The 24,980-nt window shown below is 43.7% G+C and overlaps 1 protein-coding gene across 2 annotated transcripts in view; it reads left to right on the forward strand.

The window, feature by feature from the left end:
- The window catches only part of faf1 (Fas (TNFRSF6) associated factor 1), a 292,563-nt gene that overhangs the window by 36,151 nt on the left and 231,432 nt on the right, over positions 1-24,980 (forward strand). For both annotated transcript variants that reach the window (XR_010963860.1, XM_067990236.1), the window contains exons 3-4: positions 10,822-10,868; positions 13,807-14,012. Coding sequence is in view for 1 of the 2 variants with exons in the window: in XM_067990236.1 (XP_067846337.1) it covers positions 10,822-10,868; positions 13,807-14,012 (253 nt within the window). In the remaining variant the exon portion in view is untranslated. The remainder of the gene's footprint in view (positions 1-10,821; positions 10,869-13,806; positions 14,013-24,980) is intronic.

Consider the following 24,980-nt stretch of genomic DNA (forward strand, 5'->3'; position numbering starts at 1 on the left):
CTGGTTACGTGAAAGGAAAACAAATCTTCAGCAGAAAAATGCCTAACTCTTTGTATTTGTTTTCCTAATCCACAGTCGTATTCCCCACGCTGCACTTAAAGGCACTGTTAATAACCTGGCCTCTACTCTGCCTGATGGGAAGAGCCATGAAGGAGAACATGTGACCAAAATCTTGTTATTCTGTGCTCCAGTGTGGGAGTACAACATGCTGTGCCTCTATGCTACACAGGAATGCAGCCTGATGCATCATTCAATTTAAAATAGTTTATTTGGCACTATTCTGGAGGTGGTAGGTGGTGTCTGTGGACCATCTGTTCATCCCAGAATTTTAGTAAACAGTAATTGATCTCCTATGATGTTGGTCACAGACAAAAACATGATTTATTTACCACTCTCTGTAGCCTTTTCTTTGCTTTTCTCTGATACTCTTTTTCTGTCCTGTCTCTCTCTCTCTCTGCCTCTTGCAGTGTTTGTTTCCCTTTCTCTCTTTGTATTTTGCTTTCTTGCTTGCTGGCTGGCTGTGCTTCTCCTGTGCGTGTTTGCTGTATTGGAGCTCTCACTGTGCTTTGCTCGGGATGAATGTGTGCGTGCAATGTATATTTCCTGCATTCACTGTGCCTTGCTTGTGATGATTGTGCCCGTATGTGCAAGCGCCATGTGTTGATAGCAAGCATGAGAGAGTAAGAACATGACCTGTACAGCAGCACTTGCACCAGAGAGAGACAAACAGAGAATACATAAACTTGAAAGTGTGCACGTGCGTGTGTCAGACAGCAGACCGCATACATACATCATGAGCAAGGGAATACTCGAGCAAGCAACAGATGAAAATTGCAAGCAACTGATGGTTCACAAATCCCCAGACAAGCACACACACCCTATGTGAGTGCTAGAGAGAGGGAGAGTGAGTGCATACTGCACAGATGGTCAACGAGCGAACACATGAAGCAACAAGAAAGAAAGCTAGCCACAGATAGTGTATGACCAACCCATATGCTTGACCCACAGAGAGCGTGTGCCACATGATGGAAAAGAGAGAGCGCACATAAGTAGGCCACTGATAGCATGCACACGCAAGACAGTGGTGATACATACAATACAGAGAGAGAGGGTGAGTGCCACAAAAGCATTGATTAGGGTATACTTGAGTAGCCATACAGAGAGAGCATGTGACCTAGAGAGCACTTGGACGGTCAAACCACACACATGGTGCTAGCCACAGACGATCTCTCACTTGCTAGAGAGAGAGCGCCACAGGAAAAGACCGTATGAGCATGATATGGAGTGAGATTGCCAGAGAGACAGCCTACCCCTGGAGCAGAGGTAGCATGAGCATGTGAACCACACAGTAAGCCACAGGCGGAGCATGTGAGCCACTGAGAGGAGGAGATTATGAGCGCGTGAGAACCAGAGACACTGAGCATCAGTCTTGAAGGTAGAGAGGAAGCATGTGTTTGATCCAAAGTGTGAATCATACAGAAGAAAAGCGTGATTGATCCAGCCACAGAGAAAGAGAGAGTGCATTTGACCCACACAGTAAGAGGAAAGAAATGTATGTATACGTATGAGTATGCTACAGAGAAACAGATAGCGAGTGTGTGAATGAGAGGGAGAGAACTTCAGCATGTTGGGCGGGGGGGGGGGGGGGGGTGGGAAGAGAGTGTGTAGGCTACAGAGTATGTACATTTATGTTTTACACACCCAAGAGTGAGAGACATATGCTGGATGTGCCACAGAAAGAGAGAATAAGTGAGACAGACGAAAGAAATTCAAAAGTCAGAGAGCGAGCGTGTGCGCACAGAAGAAAAACCACAGGTGGGGAGAGCATGAGAGAAAGCAAGCTTACATGCCACCGACAGCACTCCCAACATGAGCGCGCAGCAGTGAGCGCCACAGCGGAAAAAATGATGCAGCAACCTACCCTCACACACTGTGACATATAAGAGAATACATGTGCAACTGGAGAACCACAGAGAAAGTGCCAGATTGAGAGAGAGCGTGCACACGAGCTACACAGATCTCTTGCCATGTACAGTGCCTGTGAGAGCCAGAGGGAGCGAGAATGCATGCCAGCCAAACATGCCAAAATGAGAAAGCAAGTATGTGACGTGAACAGAATGCACGCATCTCACACACATTGTGCTACACAGACAGAAATTATGGAGAGTGCATATGCAGAAGCCATACAGGGAGCATGTATGTTTGCCGCACCTTAAGAGAAAGCAAGCGACACACTCGTACCTACAGAGCAAGCACTGGCTCTACCCGGAGAGGGGGAGGGAGAATGACTTGAGTGTGAGATAGTAACATACAGTGCGTATATCACAGAGTGCTCACACACTGTAGTGTGTATGAAACATAGAGAGAGTAAATGAACGAACCACAGAAAGCATGAGCAATGGAGAGAGCGCGCAATTACGCACCACATAGAGAGCGTGCATTCAAACAAGTCCATGACTGAGCAAATATGAGGGTGGTAGCATGTGTTCATCCCACAGAGAAAGATTGTGCATCACAGAAACTAATCTTGCATTTGTATAATGTCTTTCACATGCTGAGGATGTGCCAAGATGCTTCACAACCAATGAATTACTTTTGAAGTGTAGTCAATATTTTTGTTGGCAAACACTGGCAATGGGCTCGATTTTAGCACCCGTAATCGGGTGCGTTCCTGGCGGGGGGGGCTACGAAAATTGGAGATTCCTGGGGCGGGTCGGGAGTCCGGCTCCAACCCGCCCGATTTCCGGGTTCCCCACTGACGCACTGACATGTGCGCGCAGCCCCCTTGTGTGGGACTCCCGCCGGCAATTAAAGCCGGTATTTCAGGTCGTTTAGAGACCTGATTAACATGATATTTTAGGAGGGTTGGGATTTTGCAAACAACTGGGACTATTTCCCATACTGGGGGAAACACTCCCAGTTCAAATGGATGTGTTTCAGCCATTAGCCTGTGGCAGCTGCAAAGGTCCATTTGACAGGGTGGGGGGAGACCCTCACTCATTGCAGGAGGCCACTCTGTCACCTTGGACAAAGTTTGGCCTCCACCACCCTTCTCCTAACAACAAAATTCACCAACGTGCACACTTACCCCGGTGTCCAGACACATGTACCTACCTTGCGGACCCCCTCAGATGTGCATCTTCTGGATGGGGGCCTCCGTAGCTTCAGTCATGACCTCCTTGGAGGGCGAACAACATCACTAGCCACGCCGTCCACCTCTGACACGTGGAGCTCCACAACACAGTGCTGTGACACATCCACCTACACAGCAGGAGGGAGGGCAACCGCAGAGAGAGATGCGTTGCAGAAGGCACTGCCCTCGCTACAGGGTCCACAGACCGAGGCTCAGCTTCCTGAACCTCTCTGAGCAGCAGTGCACACGGAGGCTCAGAGTCACTCGACATGTAGTCGTGGACATCTGCAGCCTCCTTCATGCCGAGCTGCTCCCGGCTGGCCCGAGCACCATCATCTTACCTGTCGCTGTCAAAGTCACCACTGCCCTCAACAACGTCTCCTCCGCATCCTTCCAGGGTGCCACCGGGGACATCGCCGACGTCTCTCAGTCGTCTGCACAAAAGAGCCCTGCAAATACACCGACACCCACTCTGCAGTGACACAATGGGTGGCATCAGTTGTGGGTCTTCATAGTGATCCTCAGGAAAGGGCATTATTGCACAAACCAGACAAGATTCGCAAAGACGTGGCAGTAGTGATGTCAATATAATATGTTCTCCCATGCTCTCCCCACCTGTGGTTTTCTTCTGTGTGCACACGCTCGCTCTCTGACTTTTGAACTTCTTTAGTCTGTCTCACTTATTCTCTCTTTCTGTGGCACATCCAGCATATGTCTCTCACTCTTGGGTGTGTAAAACATAATATGTAATGTGAGTTGATTAGAAATTAAATATAAGTAAAAACCATGACAAGCCCTCAAACACCCTTGTGCATCCCCTTCATGCTCACGACACGTTTGCCTTATGCTTCCTACTGCACATATGTGATGCATGCCCTGTGGCTGCAGCACAGGTAGTGGCAGGTTGAGTGACGCTGACCGTGAAAGAGATGCATCAGAGGGTGAGTATGAGATAGAGCCATGAGATTGTATGAGGATTGGGTTGAGTGGTAGTGGCGGGATGAGTACTGGCGAGGTGAGTAAGTGCAGGTAAGATGAGGATGAGGTTTGAGTGGGTGTGAGGGGTGATGTGACAGAGTAGTGTTGGCTGTGCAGAAGGAGATGTGGGGTGGGGGTGGTGATGTGGCAGACGGAGTGTAGGGGAATGAGTAAGTGTACTCACTTTGGCTGACCTACTTAGGTCATTGCAGTGCCTCCTGCAATGTATGCAGGTGGGCGATATGTTGGTGCATGTGACCTCCTCTGCCACCTCGAGCCAGGCCTTCTTGGTGGCAGAGGCAGGCCGCTTCCTCCCGCCCGCCGGGAGGAGGAAGATCTCTGTCCTCCCCCTCCTCCTCACCCCATCCAATAAGAGCTGGAATGAGGCATCATTAACCTGGGAGCAGCCTTCCCCCTGGGCTGCTCCATGCTGTAATTTTTCCTATTTCTTGCAGCATCAGTCAGTGGAGGACTGCCCCTTTAAATAGGGCTCCTCCAGCTGACAGACCTTACTGCGCAGTCCGCCCGCCGCGCAGCTTAGCAGCAGGGAACCCGGAACAACAGGTAAGTGGATTCATCAGCCTGCGATTGCGCGCGAGGCAGACTGATTTCACCAGGCGCGTTACCCACGCGCCCAATCAACCCCCCCCCCCCCCCCCAGCCGCAAACCCGCCGCCATGGTAATATCGGGCCCAATATACTTGCATGCTCCCTCCCCTACATCCAGCGAGGACCACATAAAGGGCAAGTGCATTGACGAACACTGCAGTGAGCAAATGAACCACATAGCACACACCAGAGCCTGAGAACAAGCCACATGCAGAGAGAAAGTAAGCCATATGTGGAAAGATGAAACCCAGTGCGACCGAGCCCCAAAGAGAAGGGAGAAAGAGTGTGCATGCATGCGCTGCTCCCCCAAACAGTGAGAGCGCGATTGTACGAGCCAGAGGGGAGAGGGAGAATCCACAAGAGCCACGTAGAGAGAGACAGCCAGCTAGCAAGGAGAGAGTGTGTTCTCATTTGCTTTATAATTTATTTGTGATATACACGTGCTGTTTCCTTTTTTGTATGGTGAGTGCACTCTGTGTAGTTCTTGCCATTTGTGTGACTTGTGCTTTTTGTCTCTTGCTCGAGAGGAGTGACAAACTTCTGGATGCATGCACTTGTATCTGTTGGTGAAGTCGGGTCAGCTGGGCATGCCGGATATAGGGTATCTACAGTTGAGGATGTTCAGCAGCTGCAGTAGGAATATTATTGGAGCAATTGAAAGGTCGAATTGGCGATTTTACGGGCACATTTTGTGATATCCCCCCCCCCCCCCCCCCCAAAATTGCTGGATTTTCATGTGTTTTGTGTGACAAATTTACTTTTTACGGTACTTAATGAGGTATCATGGTAGGTACAGCAGAGGAGGCGGCCATTTGGCCCATTGTGCCTGTGCCAGCTCTTTGAAAGAGCTATCCAATTAGTCCTATTCCTCTGCTCTTTCCCCATAGCATTGTAAATTTGTTCCCTGCTGTGACTATCCCCCACATTGTTTACTACGTTTCAGAGTTTCATGTCATCTGCCAACTTTGAAATTGTACCCTCTATACCCAAGTCCAGGTCATTAATATATATCAAAAAGATCTAATACTGACCCCTGGGGAACACCACTGTATACTTCCCTCCAGTCTGAGAAACAACTGTTGACCACTACTCTCTGCTTTCTGTCCCGAAGCCAATTTTGTATCCATGCTGTCACTGCCCCTTTAATCCCATGGGCTTTAATTTTGCTAACAAGTCTATTATGTGGTACTTTATCATAGGCCTTTTGAAAGTCCATATACACAACATCAACTGCACTACCCTCATCAACCCTCTCCATTATTTCATCTAAGAACTCAATCAAGTTAGTCAAACATGATTTTCCTTTAACAAATCCGTGCTGACTTTCATTTATTAGCCCCTACTTTTCCAAGTGCCAATTCATTTTGTCCCATATTATAGTCTGTGAAATTTTCCTCACCACTGAAGTTAGGCTGACTGGCCTGCAGTTGCCGAGTTTATCCCTCTCCTTTTTTGAACAGGGGTGTAACATTTCCAATCCTCCAGTCCGCCGGCACCATCCCCATATCTATGAGGATTGGAAGATTGTGGCCAGAGCCTCCGCAATTTCCACCCTTATTTCCCTCAGTAACCTAGGAATCATCCCATCTGGACCAGGTGGCTTTTCTACTTTGAGTACTGCCAATCTTTTTAAGTACCTTCTCTTTATCTGTTTTATCCTATCCAATATCGCTACTACCCCCTCCTTTACTGCTACAATGGCAGCATCCCCTCTCTAGAGAAGATGGATGCGAAGTATTCATTTAGTACTTCAGCCATGTTCTCTGCCTCTACAATATGATCTTTTTTGGCACTAATCGGTCCCACTCTTTCTTTGACTACCCTTTTATTATTTATATGTTTACAAAAGACTTTTGGGTTCCCTTTTATGTTAGTTGCTTTTCTATTCTCATACTCTCTCTTTGCCCATCTTATTCCCTTTTTTAGACACTAAATCAAAAGCAAAATACTGCTGATGCTGGAAATCTGAAATAAAAACAGAAAATGCTGGAGAAGCTCAGCAAGTCAGGTAGCATCTGTACTTTAGACCTCCTCTGATCCAGCGACAATGAAGGAACGGTGATATATTTTCAAGTCAGGATGATGTGTGGCTTGGATGGGAACGGGCAGTTCTGGTGTTCCCATGCGCCTGCTGCTCTTGTCCCTCTAGATGTTAGAGGTTGCGGGTTTGGAAGGTGCTGTCGAAGGAGCCTTGGCGAGTTGCTGCAGTGCATCTTGTGGATGGTACACACTGCAGCCACGGTGCACTGGTAGTGGAGGAGGGAGTGAATGTTTAAGATGGTGGATGGGGTGCCAACCAAGGGGACTGCTTTGTCCTGGATGGTGTCGAGCTTCTTGGGGGGTGTTGGAGCTGCACTCATCCAGCCAAGTGGAGCGTATTCCATCACACTCCTGACTTGTGCCTTTGTCGATGGTGGAAAGGCTTTGGGGAGTCAGGAGGTGAGTCATTCACCACAGAATACCCAGCCTCTGACTTGCTCTTGTAGCCACAGTATTTATGTGGCTGGTCCAGTTAAGTTTCTGGTCAATGGAGACCCGCAGGATGTTGATGGTGTGGGATTCGGAGATGGTAATGCCGTTGAATGTCAAGGGGAGGTGCTTAGACTCTTTCTTGATGGAGATGGTCATTGCCTGGCACTTGTTTGGCGCGAATGTTACTTGCCACTTATCAGCACAAGCCTGGATGTTGTCCAGGCCTTGCTGCATGCAGGCACGAACTGCTTCATTATCAGAGGAGTTGTGAATGGAACCGAACACTCTGCAATCATCAGCAAACAACCCCAATTCTGACCTTATGGAGGGATGGTCATTGATGAAACACTCTGCAATCATCAGCAAACAACCCCAATTCTGACCTTATGGAGGGATGGTCATTGATGAAGCAGCTGAAGATGGTTTGGGCCTAGGACACTGCCCTGAGGAACTCCTGCAGCAATGTCCTGGGGCTGAGATGATTGGCCTCCAACAATCACTGCCATCTTTGTGCTAGATATGACTCCAGCCACGGGAGAGTTTTCCCCCGATTCCCATTGACTTCAATTTTACTGGGGCTCCTTGATGCCACATTCGATCAAATGCTGCCTTGATATCAAGAGCAGTCACCCTCACTTCTGGAATTCAGCTCTCTTGTCTATGTTTGGACCAAGGCTGTAATGAGATCTGGATCCCAGTGGTCCTGGCAGAACTCAAAACTGAGCATCGGTGAGCAAATGCCACTTGATAGCACTGTCGACGACACCTTCCATCACTTTGCTGATGATTGAGTCTCGACTGATGGGGCGGTAATTGGCTGGATTGGACTTGTCCTGCTTCTTGTGGACAGGACATACCTGGCCAATTTTCCACATTGTCGGGTAGATGCCAGTGTTGTAGCTGTACTGGAGCAGCTTGGCTAGAGGCGCAGCGCGTTCTGGAGCACATGTTTTCAGCACTACAGCATTTCTGTTTTGCCTGCCAATTTTTGATTCCAGTCTACGTGGGCAAGATCCCTTTTTAACTCACTGAAATTAGCCCTCTTCCAGTTAAGTATTTTCACATTTGATTGATTTTCACCTTTTCCATAACTATTCTAAACCTGATATTATGTTCACTGTCCCCCAAATGCTCCCTCACTGAAACATGCTGCACCTGCCCCATTCCCCAGAACTAGAACCAGCACTGTTTCCTTCCTGGTAGACCTGAAAACACACTGTTCCAGAAAGTTCTCCTGTACACATTTCAGGAATTCTTCCCCCTCTTTGCCCTTTACACTGTTACTGTCCCAGACTATATTGGGATAATTGAAATCCCCCCATTATAACTACTGTATAGTTGCATCTTTCTGTAAGTTGCTTGCAAATTTGCTTCCCGATCTACTACCCACTATTTGGTGGCCTATAGTATACACTTGGTAGTGTAATAGCTCCTCTATTTGGTTAGAATTAAGGAACAAAAGATCCTGTCTTTGACCCCCTCAACTACATCATCCCTTTCCAGTGCTACAATAGTTTCTTTGATCAATACTGCCACCCCCACCCCCCACCCCCCAACCTCCTGTCTTTCATTCCCTATCTTTCCTGAATATCTTGTAGCCAAGAATATTAAGTACCCAATCCTCCCTTTCTTTGAGCCAGGTCTGTTATTGCCACTATATCCTAATCCCATGTGGTGACTTGAGCCTGTCGCACACCAACCTCATTTATCACGCTACATGCATTTACGCACATGCACTCCAATCTTATCTTAGACTGCCTCACATTTGCCTCCTGTCAGAACCCTCCTAGTTCTGAACTCTTCAATTCTCTAGTGCTATTTGTCCCTCCCAGTCCCCTGTGCATCTTGTTTCTTCTCTCTAATGTTTCATCCTGGTGCCCATCCCCCTGCCAAATATGTAGAGAAAATATGTCTGGGCAATTTTTTTGTGTACAATGTAATGAGAGAAGTTTTGTACAGTACAATTTTTGAATAACGGAAATAAAAAGTTACCCCTTAGAAAAGAAAAATGGAGCTTTCATCATTGAAGTGGAAGAAAAAGTAGGAAGAAAACTGAAAGACCTAATGGTTGCAATATTAGATGGCAGTCATGACAGATGCAAGAAGCCTTAGTAACAACTAAGAAAATTGTTGCAATCTTGTGTCTAAATTTAAATTAAATTTGAATATATAGTATAATGTCTGTGTATGTATATAATACATTTTAGATACTTTGAAGCAGAGGCTAGATTTTGTGAAAGAAAGCTGTTGATTTTATTAATTAAACAATGGAATGTTCCACAGGTCTTGACGTTGTGTTGGTGAAGGTGGCAGGGGTGCACAGGGTTGAAGCATTGCAGCTAATTTCAGTGAGCTAAAAAAGGAACTAATGCAGATAAATTGATAGAAAAATTAGTAGATAAACAATAGAAAAGATTCAAACAGGAGATAATTAGGTACAGACAAAACATATTTCCACAAGGAGTGAAGAGGTAATGCTAACAGATGCTGTATAAATCATTGTTTAGGCAGTAGTTACAATATTGTGTCAAATTTTGAGCTGCCTACTTTAGGAAAGATGCTGAGGGTATGGAGAAGTTGCAAAAGAAATTGATTAAGATGATACTAGAGATGAGAAACTTTTGTTATGAAGACAGACTAGAGAAATTAGAACTTTTTCATTAGGACAGAGACGGTTAAGAGCATATCTCATGGATGTGTTCAGAATTATGAAGGTTTTTTGCTAAGGTAAAGAGGGGAAAATTATTTCCACTGGTCACCGAGCTGGTAACTAGAGGGCATAAATTTAAGATCATTACCAAAGAGTGAGGGGAAATGTTAAGATTTTTTTATGCTGAGGGTTGTTAGGACATGGAATCTGCTACCAGAAACAGTGGTGGAAGCAGAATTATTAATAGCTTTTAAAAGTGAAGTGGACAATTATTTGTAAAAGATAATTAAAAGGGTATGGGGAAAGAATGGGAATGAGATAAGTTAATGGCTTTATTTCTGTGCTATGAAATCCTGTGAATCCATTTATGCTTGTTGGAACATTTGTGCGGCTCATTAGCAGTAATTGTATGGGCATTCTGCCACGTGATGGTGACAAAGGGGTAGAATTTCCTTGTTTCCCTACCTCTGTAACCTCCTCCAGCCCGACAACCCTCCCAAATCTCTGCAATCCTCCAATTCTTGCTTCTTGCGCATCCCCGATTTTAATTGCTCCGCTGTTGGTGGCCGTTCCTTCAACTGCCTAGGCCCTAAGTTCTGGCATTCCCTCCCTCAACCTCTCTGCCTCACTACCTCTCTCTCCTCCCTTAAGATGCTCCTTAAAAACTACCTCTTTGACCAAGCTTTTTGGTCACCTCCTTATGAGGCTCAGTGTCAAATTTTGCTTGATAATTGCTCTTGTGAAGCGCTTTGGGACGTTTTACAATGTTAAAGACGCTATATTAATGCAAATTTTTGTTGTTGTTTCCAGTGTTTCTCTGGCCTTTCTGTCAAAGTTACAGTGGGAGGATGGGGGATATCCGCTGAAATTCTGCTCCTTTGTCACTATCAAGTGCTAGAATGGACACATGTTCTATAGCCTTTTTATTTTTATTAAGCCTAAGTCTGTGTGTTTTGACTTTTTAAACATTTATTTACAGGCAGCTATTAATGGCGTAATTCCACAAGAGAATGGCATTTTACAGACGTAAGTAACCTTTATTTACTTTTGTTCATGGGGCAGGAGTTCACTAACAGAATATTACAGATAGTGAACCATAGAATTTTCAAAAGGTTTTATCTTGGAGGAAAAAATTGCATTTCCTACCTACGGAGAGGAGACTTGTTTTCCAAACAAAGATTATTGCAGATTATTTCAGCTTAAATATTGATGTTTACATTTCCTCTTCATTGTTCTTTAAAAATGTTTACTAAACCTGTATTTATATGTATGTATCTGTGCTTTACTACCACCAGTAGTTGATTTGTGATTTAAATATATGTAAAGTACCTGTTTAAAAACTTTTTTCAAATCAAATTTGTTTACAACTTTATACAGCATTACAGTGCAGTACTAAATGGGTTCAATGAGCTAATTTGCTCGCTGCCTGTACAAGGAAAAATAATGTAATCCTCTAACATGTCCTCCAGTCTTGAAGCAATTTATAGCCTTTTAATTCAAGGAATGTGGGAGTCGCTGGGGAGGCCAGCATTTATTGCCTATCCCTTGTTGCCCTTGAGAAGGCGGTGGTGGGCCGCCGCTTTCAACAGCTGCAGTTCATGTGGTGAAGATGCTTCTACAATGCTGCTAGGTAAGGAATTCCAGGATTTTGACCCAGCGATGACGAAGGAACGCTGATTATATGTCCAAGTCAGGATGGTGTGTGACTTGAAGAGGAACTTGGAGATGATGGTGTTACTATGCACCTGCTGCCCTTGTCTTTCTAGGTTTGGGAGTCAATGCATTATTTTTGAAATGCAGTCAGTGTTGTTATGTAGGCAAATGTGGCAGCTGATTTACACACTATAAGATCACACCAACAACAAATGAATGAATGACTAGATAATCTGTTTTTAGTGGTGTTGGTTGAGGGATAAATGCTTTCAAGGACACCAAGAACTCTCAGCTCTTCTGTGAATATTGCCATGGGATCTTTTATGTTCACCTCAGCTGATAATCAGGGCTTCGTTTTAACATCTTATCTGAAAGATAGCACCTCGTAGTATGTCAACAACAACAACTTGCATTTATGTAGCGCCTTTAACATCGTAAAACGTTCAAAGATTCTTCACAGGAGCATTATCAAACAAAATTTGACATCGAGCCACATAAGGAGGTATTTGGACAGGTGACCAAAAGCTTGGTCAAAGAGATGGGTTTTAAGGAGCGCCTTAAAGGAGGAGAGAGAGGCGGAGAGGTTTAGGGAGGCAATTCCAGAGCTTATGGCCTAGGCAGCGGAAGGTACGGCCGCCAGTGGTGGAGCGATTAAAATCGGTGATGTGCAAGAGGCAAGAATTGGAGGAGTGCAGAGATTCGGGAGGGTTGTTGGGCTGGAGGAGGTTACAGAGGCCATGGAGGGATTTGAAAACAAGGATGAGAATTTTAAAATCAAGGCGTTCCCGGACCCGAAGGCAGTGTAGGTCAGCAAGCATAGAGGTGAGGGGAGAACGGGACTTGGTGGGAGTTAAGATACGGGTCGCAGAGTTTTGGATGAGCTCAAGTTTATGGAAAGTGGGAGGCCAACCAGGAGAGCATTGGAATAGTCCAGTCTCGAGGTAGCAAAGACATGGATGAGATATTCAGCAGCAGATGAGCTGAGGCAGGGGTGGAGACAGGCCATGTTACGGAGGTGGAAGTACGCGATCTTGATGATGGAGCGGACATGTGGTCGGAAGCTCATCTCTGTCAAATAGGACTCCAAGGTGCGAACGGTCTGGTTTAGCCTCAGACAGTAGCCAGGGAGAGGGATGGAGTCGGTGGCTTGGGAACGGAATTTGCGGCGGGGACCAAAGACAATGGCTTAGCTCTTCCCAATATTTAGTTGGAGGAAATTTTTGCCCATCCAGTACAGGATGACTAAATGCAAAATAAAACAATTTATGCTTCAACAATATACCTCCGTCCCAACCTCAGAAGTTTACCTCTGATTGCACCAGTGTGATATTTTCTCATTTCCCACATTATCCATCTTGTTGCTTCTCTGAGTGAGACTGGTAAAAATAATTTTCACATAGGACCCATACATCCATCCTATCAGTCTGTCAGCATTTGAACTTGGTTTCCAGAGGTGAAAAGCCCATGTCTAACTCACTGTGCTATGCAGATTTGGATTATCAGTAGCAATTGTTGTCAGCCATGGTGACGAACATTAGTACTTTAAAAGGGAGGGGAAAGAGTTCAAAGCAGTATTCTTTAACTTGTTCCTCTACAAGCACGTGCAATGTATGAGATTACAAACATTTTAGATACTGGTAACAATAAACTTTTCTCTTAAAGTGAACCAGAGAAACCTAAGTACTATGGAGCTAATTATTTTTATTGTAATAATTTTCCACTTTTCATAGACGTCCGGCCCACAGATGTATGTTTACAATGAAAATAAATTAGAGTAGTAGAGGAAATGGCGGTTGACTCATGATTTGAAATTTATTGTGAAAATGCCGAAGTCCCTGTGTCCTTGAAAATGTTTATTGTGTCTAAGTAGTTCTACATTAATTGCAAAAGATTTTATTTGTTTCACACTATTTCCATAGCTTTTATTTTTGCTCATGAATGGGTCCTGAGATATTTTGTGCTTTTATATTAAAAAAAAAATCACACTCCAGTCAGGGTTGGAAACTTGCAATTGGAAAATTCTGGGCACAAATCCCTGCTTTACCATTTTGCGGTCTGTTGGTAACCCAACCAGCTTTGCACCTGGCTGCCCCGAAACAACTTATATGTGGAAAATATGTATTGGGATGCAAACATTTGTAATGCACAAGATTGAGACAACCTGTTACATAGCAAATGGCTGTATGTAAAATTACCTAGTGATAGTTCTCTGGGTCAGAATAGTTTCTCATAGCTGTTATTCTGTACAAATTTTAAAACGTTTTGTCAACATTGTTGTTTATGTTTGAAATTTCTTTTAATCTGTTTGCAGTGAGTTTGTTAGTGGTGAAACATCCCAGGATCCAGTGTACGGTCCTACCAGCCAACCCTCTTCTTCCTCCTCTTCCACTTCTTCGGCTTTCTGCCCAATAATACCATCTAGGCCGATTGTAGAAAGGCAACCAAGAATGCTAAACTTCAGAGTGGAATACCGTGACAGAAATGTGGAAGTGGTGGTTGAAGACACTAACACTGTTGGTAAGATTTTAAAATATATGATTCTTGAAACATCACAGGTGTGCTCAGACTGAACAGGAGAATTTATATGTACCTTTCTACCACCCCCCACTTTTTTTTTTAAAAAAGCCTGAGTTTATCCCAAAAAGGATCACGTTCATTGTATACCTAGCAATATTTGAAAGCTTTGCACTGAGCATAACATGATGCTTCCACGTTGGCAGATTTTAGTATCTTCTTAGTCTAAGTCACTGTTGGGCTTTTCAGGACTATGCTGGGAATATCTAAGCACTTGTTCAGAGATGAGCAGATCTGTAGCAGTTTTAGCGCTGGGGTATACTTGCTGAATACATCAGCCTTGTTTGCCACACCTATGGAAAATTTTCAAGTGCTGCTTGCTCGCTTGTAATGCTATTTTGGAGAGAGTCTTTGTGCTTTCAAAGAAATTATGGATATTCCTTTAGGGGCACAGCTCTCACTCAAACTGAGCAGAATTTGGGAGCGTCCCTAAATCAAAAGGCAAAAGAGTTAAATTTCACTGAAAAGACAATACCAATGCAATGACTTTTCCAAACTTTGCATAATAGTTTTTACAATGACACACAAGCTGTATGGGTCCTTAATTGTGTAATTTTCTGCCACTATTCTGGAATTGACATTAGGCCCTTCCATTTTGGTACCTGGCAGTAGTTCTCTTCTGTATTGAGAGCAGGTAATCAACTACTGGCAAGTATGGAGGAGAGGAGGACTGTGGGTACAGCTATACAAAGTGTTCCAAGAGTTTTTTGTGGCCATTATTGCTTGGAATTGTGCCATGTGTGCATATGTTCAATCACAGCCCATATCACTACTTGAAAAAGTAACTTGTGTGGTACAAGTACATAATGAAGAAATATGAATTATATTTCTTGGTGCACTGCATTTATTTGATATGCAGCTTTGTTACTCAAGTTGTGTTCCATACATTGAGTGAGATATTCCATGGTTGGCATTTAGGTGCTTTTGTGCTACATGCTGTGTAATTACAAGTTTAATGAAGATGCTGACTTGTGCTGGGGTACAGCTCCGCAGGCCTGATGTGCTGGGCTACAGTTCAGTTGTTTCCCCAGTACTTAGCCCAAAAGGCCATTAAGTGAGTGTTAGTGGCGTATTTAACAGTAAGGGACTAGATGGCCCTGTCATTGCAAAACATCTACAAACTTGTCCTTTCCTTTTTTTAGGGTATGTTTCCATTTTACCTTTTTTTACAAAAAAAACACTTCACATTTATCTATGTTGGATTGTATTTGTGACACAATTGTCCACTTCTCTAATCACAGGATAATTATGGATCAGGAAGACCATTTGGCCATATTCTTTCATTCATCGAGAAAGATCCAAAAGTTCCCCATTATATTATTCAATTGGTTCTTCAGTGATTCCAGAGTTTTTGCTTCCACTAATTTATCTGGAAGTCCATTGGAATGATCGCACTGTGTGAAGAAGAACTTCTTGGTGTCTGTCCTAAATTTGCCTTTTACTGATTTGAATCCCTTGTGCTATTCTCAGAATTTAAATTAATTTTCTGGATTTAAATTTTTCACACTGTTTACTATCTTTTATACTTCTAAGATCACCTCTTGGTTGCTTTCTTTGAAGGCTACAAAGCCCAAGTTTCTTCAGTCCTTCTTCATAACTTAAACCCTTGACACCAGAGATTGGGCTTGGGGCTCTTTTCTGCACTCCCACCAGTGCCAGAATGTCTTCCTTGTGTCTCGGTACCAGAATATTTCATAGTACTGGAGAGGTGGTCTGACTGGAGCAATGTACAGTTTGATCACGACTTCCTCTGACTTTCATTCTACTGTTTAGGCTACATAGCCAAATGTACTATTGGCTTTATTGATTGCTGCTCAGCATTGGTTGGACAAGTTGAGAAGTGAGTCTGCTAAGACTCATAGGTCTCTTTCTACTTCATCCCTAATTATTTCATTACCATTCATGAAGTATGCATGTTGCCCATTTATCGTTCCTATGTGCAGTACATCTATCTATATTGTACCAAAAGACTGTAACACTTTCCCCATCGTACTTTCCCTGTCATACTTTGTTGTTTGTCTCAAAGTAAAATAGCAATTAATCAGAACTCAAGGTAAGGAAGGTATGAATCAAAAGCAAGCAAACAGTGAGAAAACTGCCAATGAGAAGCTACTATGGAGTTATGAAAATAACTAACTCTTAAAGGTCAGTCAGGAGAACCTACCAATCAAAGAAGAATGAACCATATGAAACATTCAAAATGCTTCTTGAAAAGAATATTTGCCATTTTTTCTGAGAAACTGAAATTTGTATGTTCTAAACAAAGTTTGTAATTTACATTCAAAAATCATATACTTGACAATAGATTAAACTTAACTATAAATTTATCTTTTGTGTCTGAGTACCTACATTAATATTTTACTTACTGGCCTCAACCTCTCTTAAAGGCGTGAACTTGGACCTAATATTTTTGTCCAGAGCTAGAACCCTGTTAAATAAAGGCAAATCATGTAATATGAGCATGTGCAGTGTGTATCATTTTAGAAAATGAGTCAGCAGCATTTTGTCAGCCCAACTGGAAAAATGTTTTTTTCATCTAACTGTATCTGTTTGGTTGTTTATTTAAAAAAAAATAATAATTTGAAGGTTAGAGGACAAATTTCAGAAACTTTATTCAGGTGAAGTTTATTATGTGTTTTATTTTTAAATGTAGAGGCAGTGTATGAGAGGAAAACAGGCAGAAACTCACTCCAAACATGATGGACAGTACTGATTACACACCAGTGGCAGCTTTGTTTATTTTTGTATTCCGATTATTAGTATTCTAACCACTTCCTTGCTTTTGATTTGAACTTCTCTACCTCATCAATTTTAATTTGCTGCTTTGAACCTGTCAGTGTTACAGGAAGTAATTGTGACAATTATAGAAAACATGTGCAATACTTAAGGCTCCAAATATACTTATAGATGCATCTATTTTTCTTTTGGTCTTATTTTATATACTAGTGTCTCTCCCATGTCATTGGTCATGGTAAGTTGGTGCGAACAGTCTCTCTCTTTTTCTTTGTCTCTTTCTCTCTCCCTTCTAGTCCCTCACTTCCCTGTTGCTTACCCTACAATCTCTTCCTCTGGCTTCTGCTTCGTTCTCACTGTATTGCTCCTATTGCCTCCTCTAACCCTACTCCACTCTGACCGTTTTCTTTCCTCTTCTCTAGCCTCTTCCTTTTCCTCTTAGCATGTAGGAACAGGAGTAGACCATTCAGCCCCTCGAGCATGTTCCGCCATTTAATTGGATCATGGCTGATCTGTACCTCAACTCCATTTACCTGCCTTTGTTTCATATCCCTTGATATCCTTACCTAATCTATTGATCTCATTCTCGAAAATTCAAATTGATCAAGTATCCACTGCCTTTTGGGGGAGCAAGTTCTGGATTTTCACTACCTTTTGTGTGATGAAGTGCTTCCTGATTTCACTCTTAAATGGCCTAGGTCTAATTTTAAGATTATGCCCTCTTGTTCTGGATTTCCTCACCAGAGGAGATAGTTTCTTTGTGTCTACTTGCTTGAATCCCTTTATCATTTTGAACACCTCAATTAGATCACCCGTCAACCGTCTAAATTCAAGGGAATACAAGCCATGTTTATACAAGCTGTCTTCATAATTTAATCTTTTAAGCCCTGATATCTTCTCCAATCTCTCTTCCTCTTCTCTTACTCCTTCCCCTTTCCTACCCCTTCTCCATATCAACTCCACATCTTCTCTCTCCCTCATCCCATTGCCTCTGCTGCTCCTGTGCCTTCCCTCTTGCCCTAATCCTTCCTTTTACTTCTTCCTCTTCCCTTAAAGTTACTCCCTGTCACTAACTCCCCCCTCCCCTCCTTACACCACCATTCCTCCTCTCCCCAAACCCTCAATTCTTCTCCGTATTTTATTGTCTTTCCATCCCCTTCTCGCACTACATTCCCATTCCCAGTTGCCCAGCAGACTGATCCCAAAGTTCGGGTGGGTAGAGGAGACCTGATATCTTAAATAATGTTAAAATAAACTGAAGCCTTTATGTGACATACATTTAAGCTTAGAGAAGTAAATTATGTAGACTTGAAATTAAATACATTTAATTTCAAATAAATTTAATCTTCCCATCAGCGCCACCTAGATTAACTAACCTGGGAGACAGAAATCGGTAGATCATGCATTGCTCCCTAATGTTGGGAGGATTGAATGGTAAGTACTGTGGTAAAATTGTGACATCCAGGCATGACAAAATTGTGCCACAAGAAGTGTGACAGAGAGGAATTGCATGCTATACTTTTAATAAGTGCTGGTTGATCTCCTGTGAGGCTGAACACGGGGATTCGAGACCAAGTTTAATCTTCAGATGAAGCAGGATTATAGGCCGGTTGATAATTGGACCAGGGCACACAGATATAATTCATTTTTCATCCTGAAATTTGTAAGGAATTGAGATGAGTGTGGGAGCAATTAAGTGTGATGGGTAAGGAAAATATTAAATTCTTGGGGAGTGTATTTGATAGTTGCGACATTGCACTGGACAGGGGGGAAGAGTAATTGGTGGGGGGCGGTGGTGATTGTTGAGTAGATGAGGGGGTGAAAGAAGTAATGGGAAAGTAAGTATTTGGGGGGGGATTGGTGTCGTGAGCATTTGTGGCGTGCAAAGTGGAATGCTTAGATTTTGGGTTGGTGGGTGGAGGAAAAAAATGGCATAGAAAAAGAAAAGAGACAGTAGATAATAGGATTTTTAGAAAAAAAAAAGGAAGATGATAGGAAGAAGAATTTGAAAAAAATAAGCTGAAAAAGGCACCAGGAAACAAACTTCCAAAAAAAAGTGGAAAAGCCCTTCAAAGGAAAACAAAGGCAGTGGGGAATAGTCCTTCAAAAAAAGAAAGTGAGTGCAATGGGGCAGTCAAAACAATACAACATAATGTGACATTAAAAAATATTTAGTTTATGTTACTTAGTGTTAGTTGAGTATAAAACGTGTACCCATCAGAAAATGGGGCTGGAATCTATAATTCATAGGTTACAGCATGGAAGGAGGCCATTTGGCCCATCAAGTCTGTGCCGGCTCTATGCAAGAGCAATCCAGCTAGTCCCACTCCCCCGCCCTATCCCCGTAGCCCTGCAAATGTTTTCCTTTTAACTACTTATCCAGTTTCCTTTTGAAGGCCATGATTGAATCTGCATCCACCACCCCCTCAGGCAATGCCTTCCAGATCCTAACCATGGCTGTGTTAGTTTTTCCTCACGTCGCCTTTGGTTCTTCTGCCAATCACCTTAAATCTATGTCCTCTGGTTCTTGACTCTTCCGCCAATGGGGAACAGTTTCTCTCGATCTACTCTGTCTGGACCCTTCATGATTTTGAATATCTCTCAAATCTCCTCTCAATCTTCTCTGCTGTAAGGAGAACAACCCCAGCTTCTCCATTCTATCCAGATAACTAAAGTCCCTCATCCCTGGAATCATTCTAGTATATCTCTTCTGCACCCTCTGTAAGGCCTTCATATCTTTCCTAAAGTGCGGTGCCCAGAACTGGACACTCAGATTTAATGCTTGTAAAATGTCCAAATTAGGTTGCCTTTGGATTGCCTCACGCAGCCCAGTCAATGTTTATTGATGGTCATTCAAGAGAAATCAATTACAACAGAACTGCAGAATAACATGGAGTGAATTAACCCTTATTTGCAGAGTTATCAAAGACTAAGTTGGACACAGATACATTAATTACCATTTAACAATATCTATGATAACACAATGAATTGCATCACAAGGCCTTGAGGATTACATAATGTACTTGAATGATTAACAGTTTAAATCATCATAGTTATTTAAATTTGCCACAATATGTGAGCATTAGCTGGGTTTGACTTCAGAACAGTTGTTTAACTTAATAAGTTACATTCAATGGCCAAGATTACAGTATGGCTTAGCAAGGTTAGGTTTACGATTTGTTTTCAACATATCGCTGCAGAGTTTTCTCTATTCAGCCTTCTGTCTGGGAGATTAGCATAAAACATACCACCTCGTCCTTTTAGTGGGTTAGCTGTTGTAATGTTGGGCGTTTCTGCCTTACTCTAGGGATACATGTGAAGCGAGTTGGTGTCGTCTTCCTTGTTTTGTTTCTCGTCCTCGCTTAACTGACCTTGCACACACACTCTTGCATTGATACACTGTTACTTTACTCTCTGGGTTCAGAAATTTAATCTATTAAATAAAAGTCATGATATACTTAACTGGTTTTATTGCCATTTGATTAAACACTTAACCTTTCAACTTTCACTCAATACTACTTTGGCTTTGGAGACTGCCTTCCAAAAGTTGTTTAAAACTTTCCTTTCACCTTCCAACCTTCTCGAAACTTTCTGATGTAGGCGAGCAAAGAACCTGCTTAACTACTTTAGAATATCACAAAGGAAGCCCCACTTAATCATTAGTAACTAAACAAGATGATTAATTCTGTCACATGGATCCTTTCCAAGGTGCCATTCAATGGATAGGCACGTGTCAGAAGGTATAGTTGCTGCTTTTGAATTAGTTTGACAAGGAGCAGGTTTAAATTAAATAATTGTTTCTGTTATTCTGCACTTAAATCACAGTAAGACCAATATCTATTCTTGTATCCGATTTCTCGAGGCTCTTTCCAGCTTGATACTCTTATCTGCTTGAAGGCACATCAATCACGCTACTGTTTTGCTTAGGCCTAATTGAAGCTGGTACCAGCCTTAATTGGAAACAACTGGTTAATACTAGGATGTAAGAGACCATTGTCTGAATCTGTTTTTCCAGAATACCTGTGGTGTGTCCAAAATAATGAGCTTTTCCACAGTTACATGGTATAATGCTCATGTTCTTCTATGATGTGGAGATGCCGGTGATGGACTGGGGTGGACAAATGTAAGGAATCTTACAACACCAGGTTATAGTCCAACAAATTTATTTTAAAATCACAAGCTTTCGGAGATTATCTCCTTCGTCAGATGAATGAGTCTGACAAAGGGGATAATCTCCGAAAGCTTGTGATTTTAAAATAAATTTGTTGGACTATAACCTGGTGTTGTAAGATTCCTTACACATGTTCTTCTAGAACAACATATCCTGTGACTCATTATAAGCAACGCCATTGAAGAATCACTCATTGCATTAAAAACAGTATTTCTCGTGTGTGGAGAAATTACATTTTATCACAGATGAAAAACAACCCTAAAATGCTGGGTGCTTCTAAAAACAGTGCATTGTCTGACTTAACATAAGCAATGTCCTGGGAAATGTGAATAAATATATATGTTAAAAATTCTATGTCTTCATATACTTCCTGAATACAAAACCTTACTTCCTATTGTCACAATTTTGTGGCAGGGTATTTCATCATAAATTCCATTTTCCATATTTAACTCTACGTTTCCTATTTCTATCCTCCTCGCTCCCCAACCTGCTTCCCGCCCTGCTCACTCAATTCACGACTGCCTCCTCGGACTCTGCCAGCGGATCAACAAAGACCGACCCTCTCCACATTTACCTCCAGAATAATTGTTCACTCGAAAACAAGACCCTTTCCACCTACAACCTTATTGTGGATGATTTCATTGACATCATGACTCTGACTAAAACTTGGCTCACGGGTGACAATACCTCGACCCTTACTGAATCCACTGTGTCTGGTTATACTTTCTACCGCTTGCCCCACCCATTGCAGTGGCAGTGTGGTCCTTCCTCCTATTCCTCTGGCAGCTTCTCCTACCTTCAGGCACCTCACCTTGCTCCACCCCTTTCGTCTCTCCTTTTAAGATTCACATTATCTACCACCTCTCCAAGCCCCATCCTAAGTTTCTCCCTGAGATAGCCCATCTCCTTACTCAGCCTCTGCATTGAGCAACTCCTCATCCTCACGGATTTCAATCTCTATCTCAACTCTCCCTGCCTTCACTTCTGATTTCACCGCTCTCTTGTCCTCTCTCAGCCTCAACCTCCATATAAGCTGTCCTACCCATATTCACAGTCACCCCTTGACCGTGCTATCTCAAGTGGCCTCTCTACTTCCATGGGCTTGATCACAGACAAGGACAACTCTGATCACTTCCTTTTATCTCTCGCTGCCTGCATCCCCCTTCCAACTTCACTTCCTCCTGTGTCCGCCCCTGGAAAAAACTGTTCCCAAGTCACCTACTACTGCACTTTCAAACTTCCAACTCCCTAGCCTTTGGACTTCCATTCGCCATGATACAGCTGCTGATTTGCTCAACCACTCCCTCACCTTCACCATTAATGCTCATGCCCCAAGCATAAACCTTTACTCTCTCCGTCCCGGCCATTCTTCCCTCAAGGGGTGCTAGTGAGTGTATCTGGGTCATCTTGGAGAGAGAAGATAACCCTTGGCTTCTTTTCTCCACTACCAACTGTTTCCTTCAACAACTAGGGCCAGGAGCTCCTGGACTTCTTTGTCAATAAGATTGAGACCATCCGTTCAGTTACTTCTGCTGCTTCCCTGTTCCCCTTGTCTACTAAGCTAAACCTCCCCGCAGGAACCCCCTTGCACTAGTCTTGATCCTGTGTTCTTCTCTAGTTTCTTTCCTATCTCCCCTCTGCAAGCACATTATTTCCATGCGATCCACCTCCTGCTCTCATGACCCATCCCACTAAACTGCATACCACTCAGCTCCCCTTCCTGGCCTCCATCCTAGCTAGCATTGTAAATGGTTTCCTCTTCTCAGGTGCTGCACCCCTCCCTTTCAAAACTGCTGTCATCACCCCCTTCCCCTCCTAAAACCCACCCTCGGCCTCTCTGTACTTACAAACTACTGGCCCACCTCCAACCTCACTTTCCTTTCCTGCATCTTTGAATGTGTTGATCGCCTCCCAATTTCGTGCCATCTTTCCTGCACCTCTATGTTTGAATCTCTCCAATCAGGTTTCCAGCTCTGCCACAGCACTGAAATGGCCCTAATCAAAGTCACAAATGACATCCTCTGTGGCTGTGCCTGTGATGTAATTTCCTGCCTCAACTACTCTGCAGCCATTGACAACGGTTGACCACACCATCTTCCTCAGTTCAGCTCAGCTCAGTGGGATTTTTAAAAAATTCATTCATGGGATGTGGGCATCGCTGGCGAGGCCAGCATTTATTGCCCATCCCGAATTGCCCTTGGGAAGATGGTGGTGAGCAGCTGCCTTGAGCCGCTGCAGTCCGTGTGGTGAAGGTTCTCCCACAGTGCTGTTAGGAAGGGAGGTCCAGGATTTTGACCCAGCAACGATGAAAGAACGGCAATATATTTCCAAGTCGGGATGGTGTGTGACTTGGAGGGGAACGTGCAGGTGGTGGTGTTCCCATGTACCTGCTGCCCTTGTCCTTCTAGGTGGTAGAGGTCGCGGGTTTGGGAGGTGCTGTCGAAGAAGCCTTGGCGAGTTGCTGCAGTGCATCCTGTGGATGGTACACACAGCAGCCACAGTGCGCCTGTGGTGAAGGGAGTGATTGATTAGGGTGGTGGATGGGGTGCCAATCAAGCGGGCTGCTTTGTCCTGGATGGTGTTGAGCTTCTTGAGTGTTGTTGGAGCTGCACTCATCCAGGCAAGTGGAGAATATTCCATCATTCTCCTGACCTGTGCCTTGTCGATGGTGGAAAGGCTTTGGGGAGTCAGGAGATGAGTCACTTGCCACAGAATACCCAGCCTCTGATTTGCTCTTGTAGCCACAGTATATATGTGGCTGGCCCAGTTAAGTTTCTGGTCAAGGTGACCCCCAGGATGTTGATGGTAGGGGATTCGGCGATGGTAATGTCGTTGAATGTCAAGGGGAGGTGGTTAGACACTCTCTTATTGGAGATGATCATTGCCTGGGCACTGGGCGTGAATGTTACTTGCCACTTATCAGCCCAATCCTAGATGTTGTCCAGGTCTTACTGCATGCGGGCACGGACTGCTTCATTATCTGAGGGGTTGCGAATGTAACTGATCACTGTGCAATCATCAGCGAACATCCCCATTTCTGACCTTAAGATGGAGGGAAGGTCATTGATGAAGCAGCTGAAGATGGTTGGCTGCCCTCGTTTGGTTCCACTCTTGTCTGTCCATTTGTAGCCAGAACATCTCCAGCAATGGCTTCTCTCTCTGCCCCACCACCATTTTCTCTGGATCTATTCTTGGCCCCTTCCTCTTCTTCATCTGCCCCTTGGTGACATCATGAAGACGTGGGGTCAGCTTCTACATGTATGCTGACAACACTAATTTGGCAGGGGGGTGAGCACCAGAATGAAACTTTAGAAAGGTGAAACCAGGTGCACAGAGGACTGGGAGAGACAAATAGAACTAGAGTAAAGACAAGTCACGATGAACCTTTATAAAACACTGGTTTGACCACAACTGGAATATTGTGTCCAGTTCTGGGCACCGCACTTTAGGAAGGATGTGAAGGCCTTTAATGAGGGTGCTGAAAAGATTTACTGGAATGATTCCAGGGATGAGGGACTTTAGTTATCTGGAGAAGCTGGGGTTGTTCTCCTTTTGAGCAGAGAAGGTTGAGAGGAGATTTGATGGGGATATTCAAAATCATGAAGGGTCTAGACAGAGTAGGTAGAGAGAAAATGTTCCCATTGGCGGAAGGGTCAAAGCTGACATGAGGAAAAACCTTTTTACACAGCAAGTGATTAGAACCTGGAATACACTGCACGAGGGGGTGGTTGAGGCAGATTCAATCATGGCTAAATCATGGCCTTCAAAAGGGAACTGGATAAGTAGTTGAAAGGAAAAAATTGCAGGGCTATGGGGAAAGGGCGGGGGGAGTGGAACGAGCTGAATTGCTCTTGCATAGAGCCGGCGTGGACTCGATGGGCCGAATGACCTCCTTCCATGCTGTAACTTTTCTATGATTCTAGTTCAGAAATAGGAGAGATCAAACAAGGGGCAAATGCATGGCAGTCTAAGATGAAGTTGGAGTGCATGTGTGTAAATGCATGTAG

Source organism: Heptranchias perlo, chromosome 9 (genome assembly GCF_035084215.1).
Source record: "Heptranchias perlo isolate sHepPer1 chromosome 9, sHepPer1.hap1, whole genome shotgun sequence".
Taxonomy (NCBI): Eukaryota; Metazoa; Chordata; class Chondrichthyes; order Hexanchiformes; family Hexanchidae; genus Heptranchias; species Heptranchias perlo.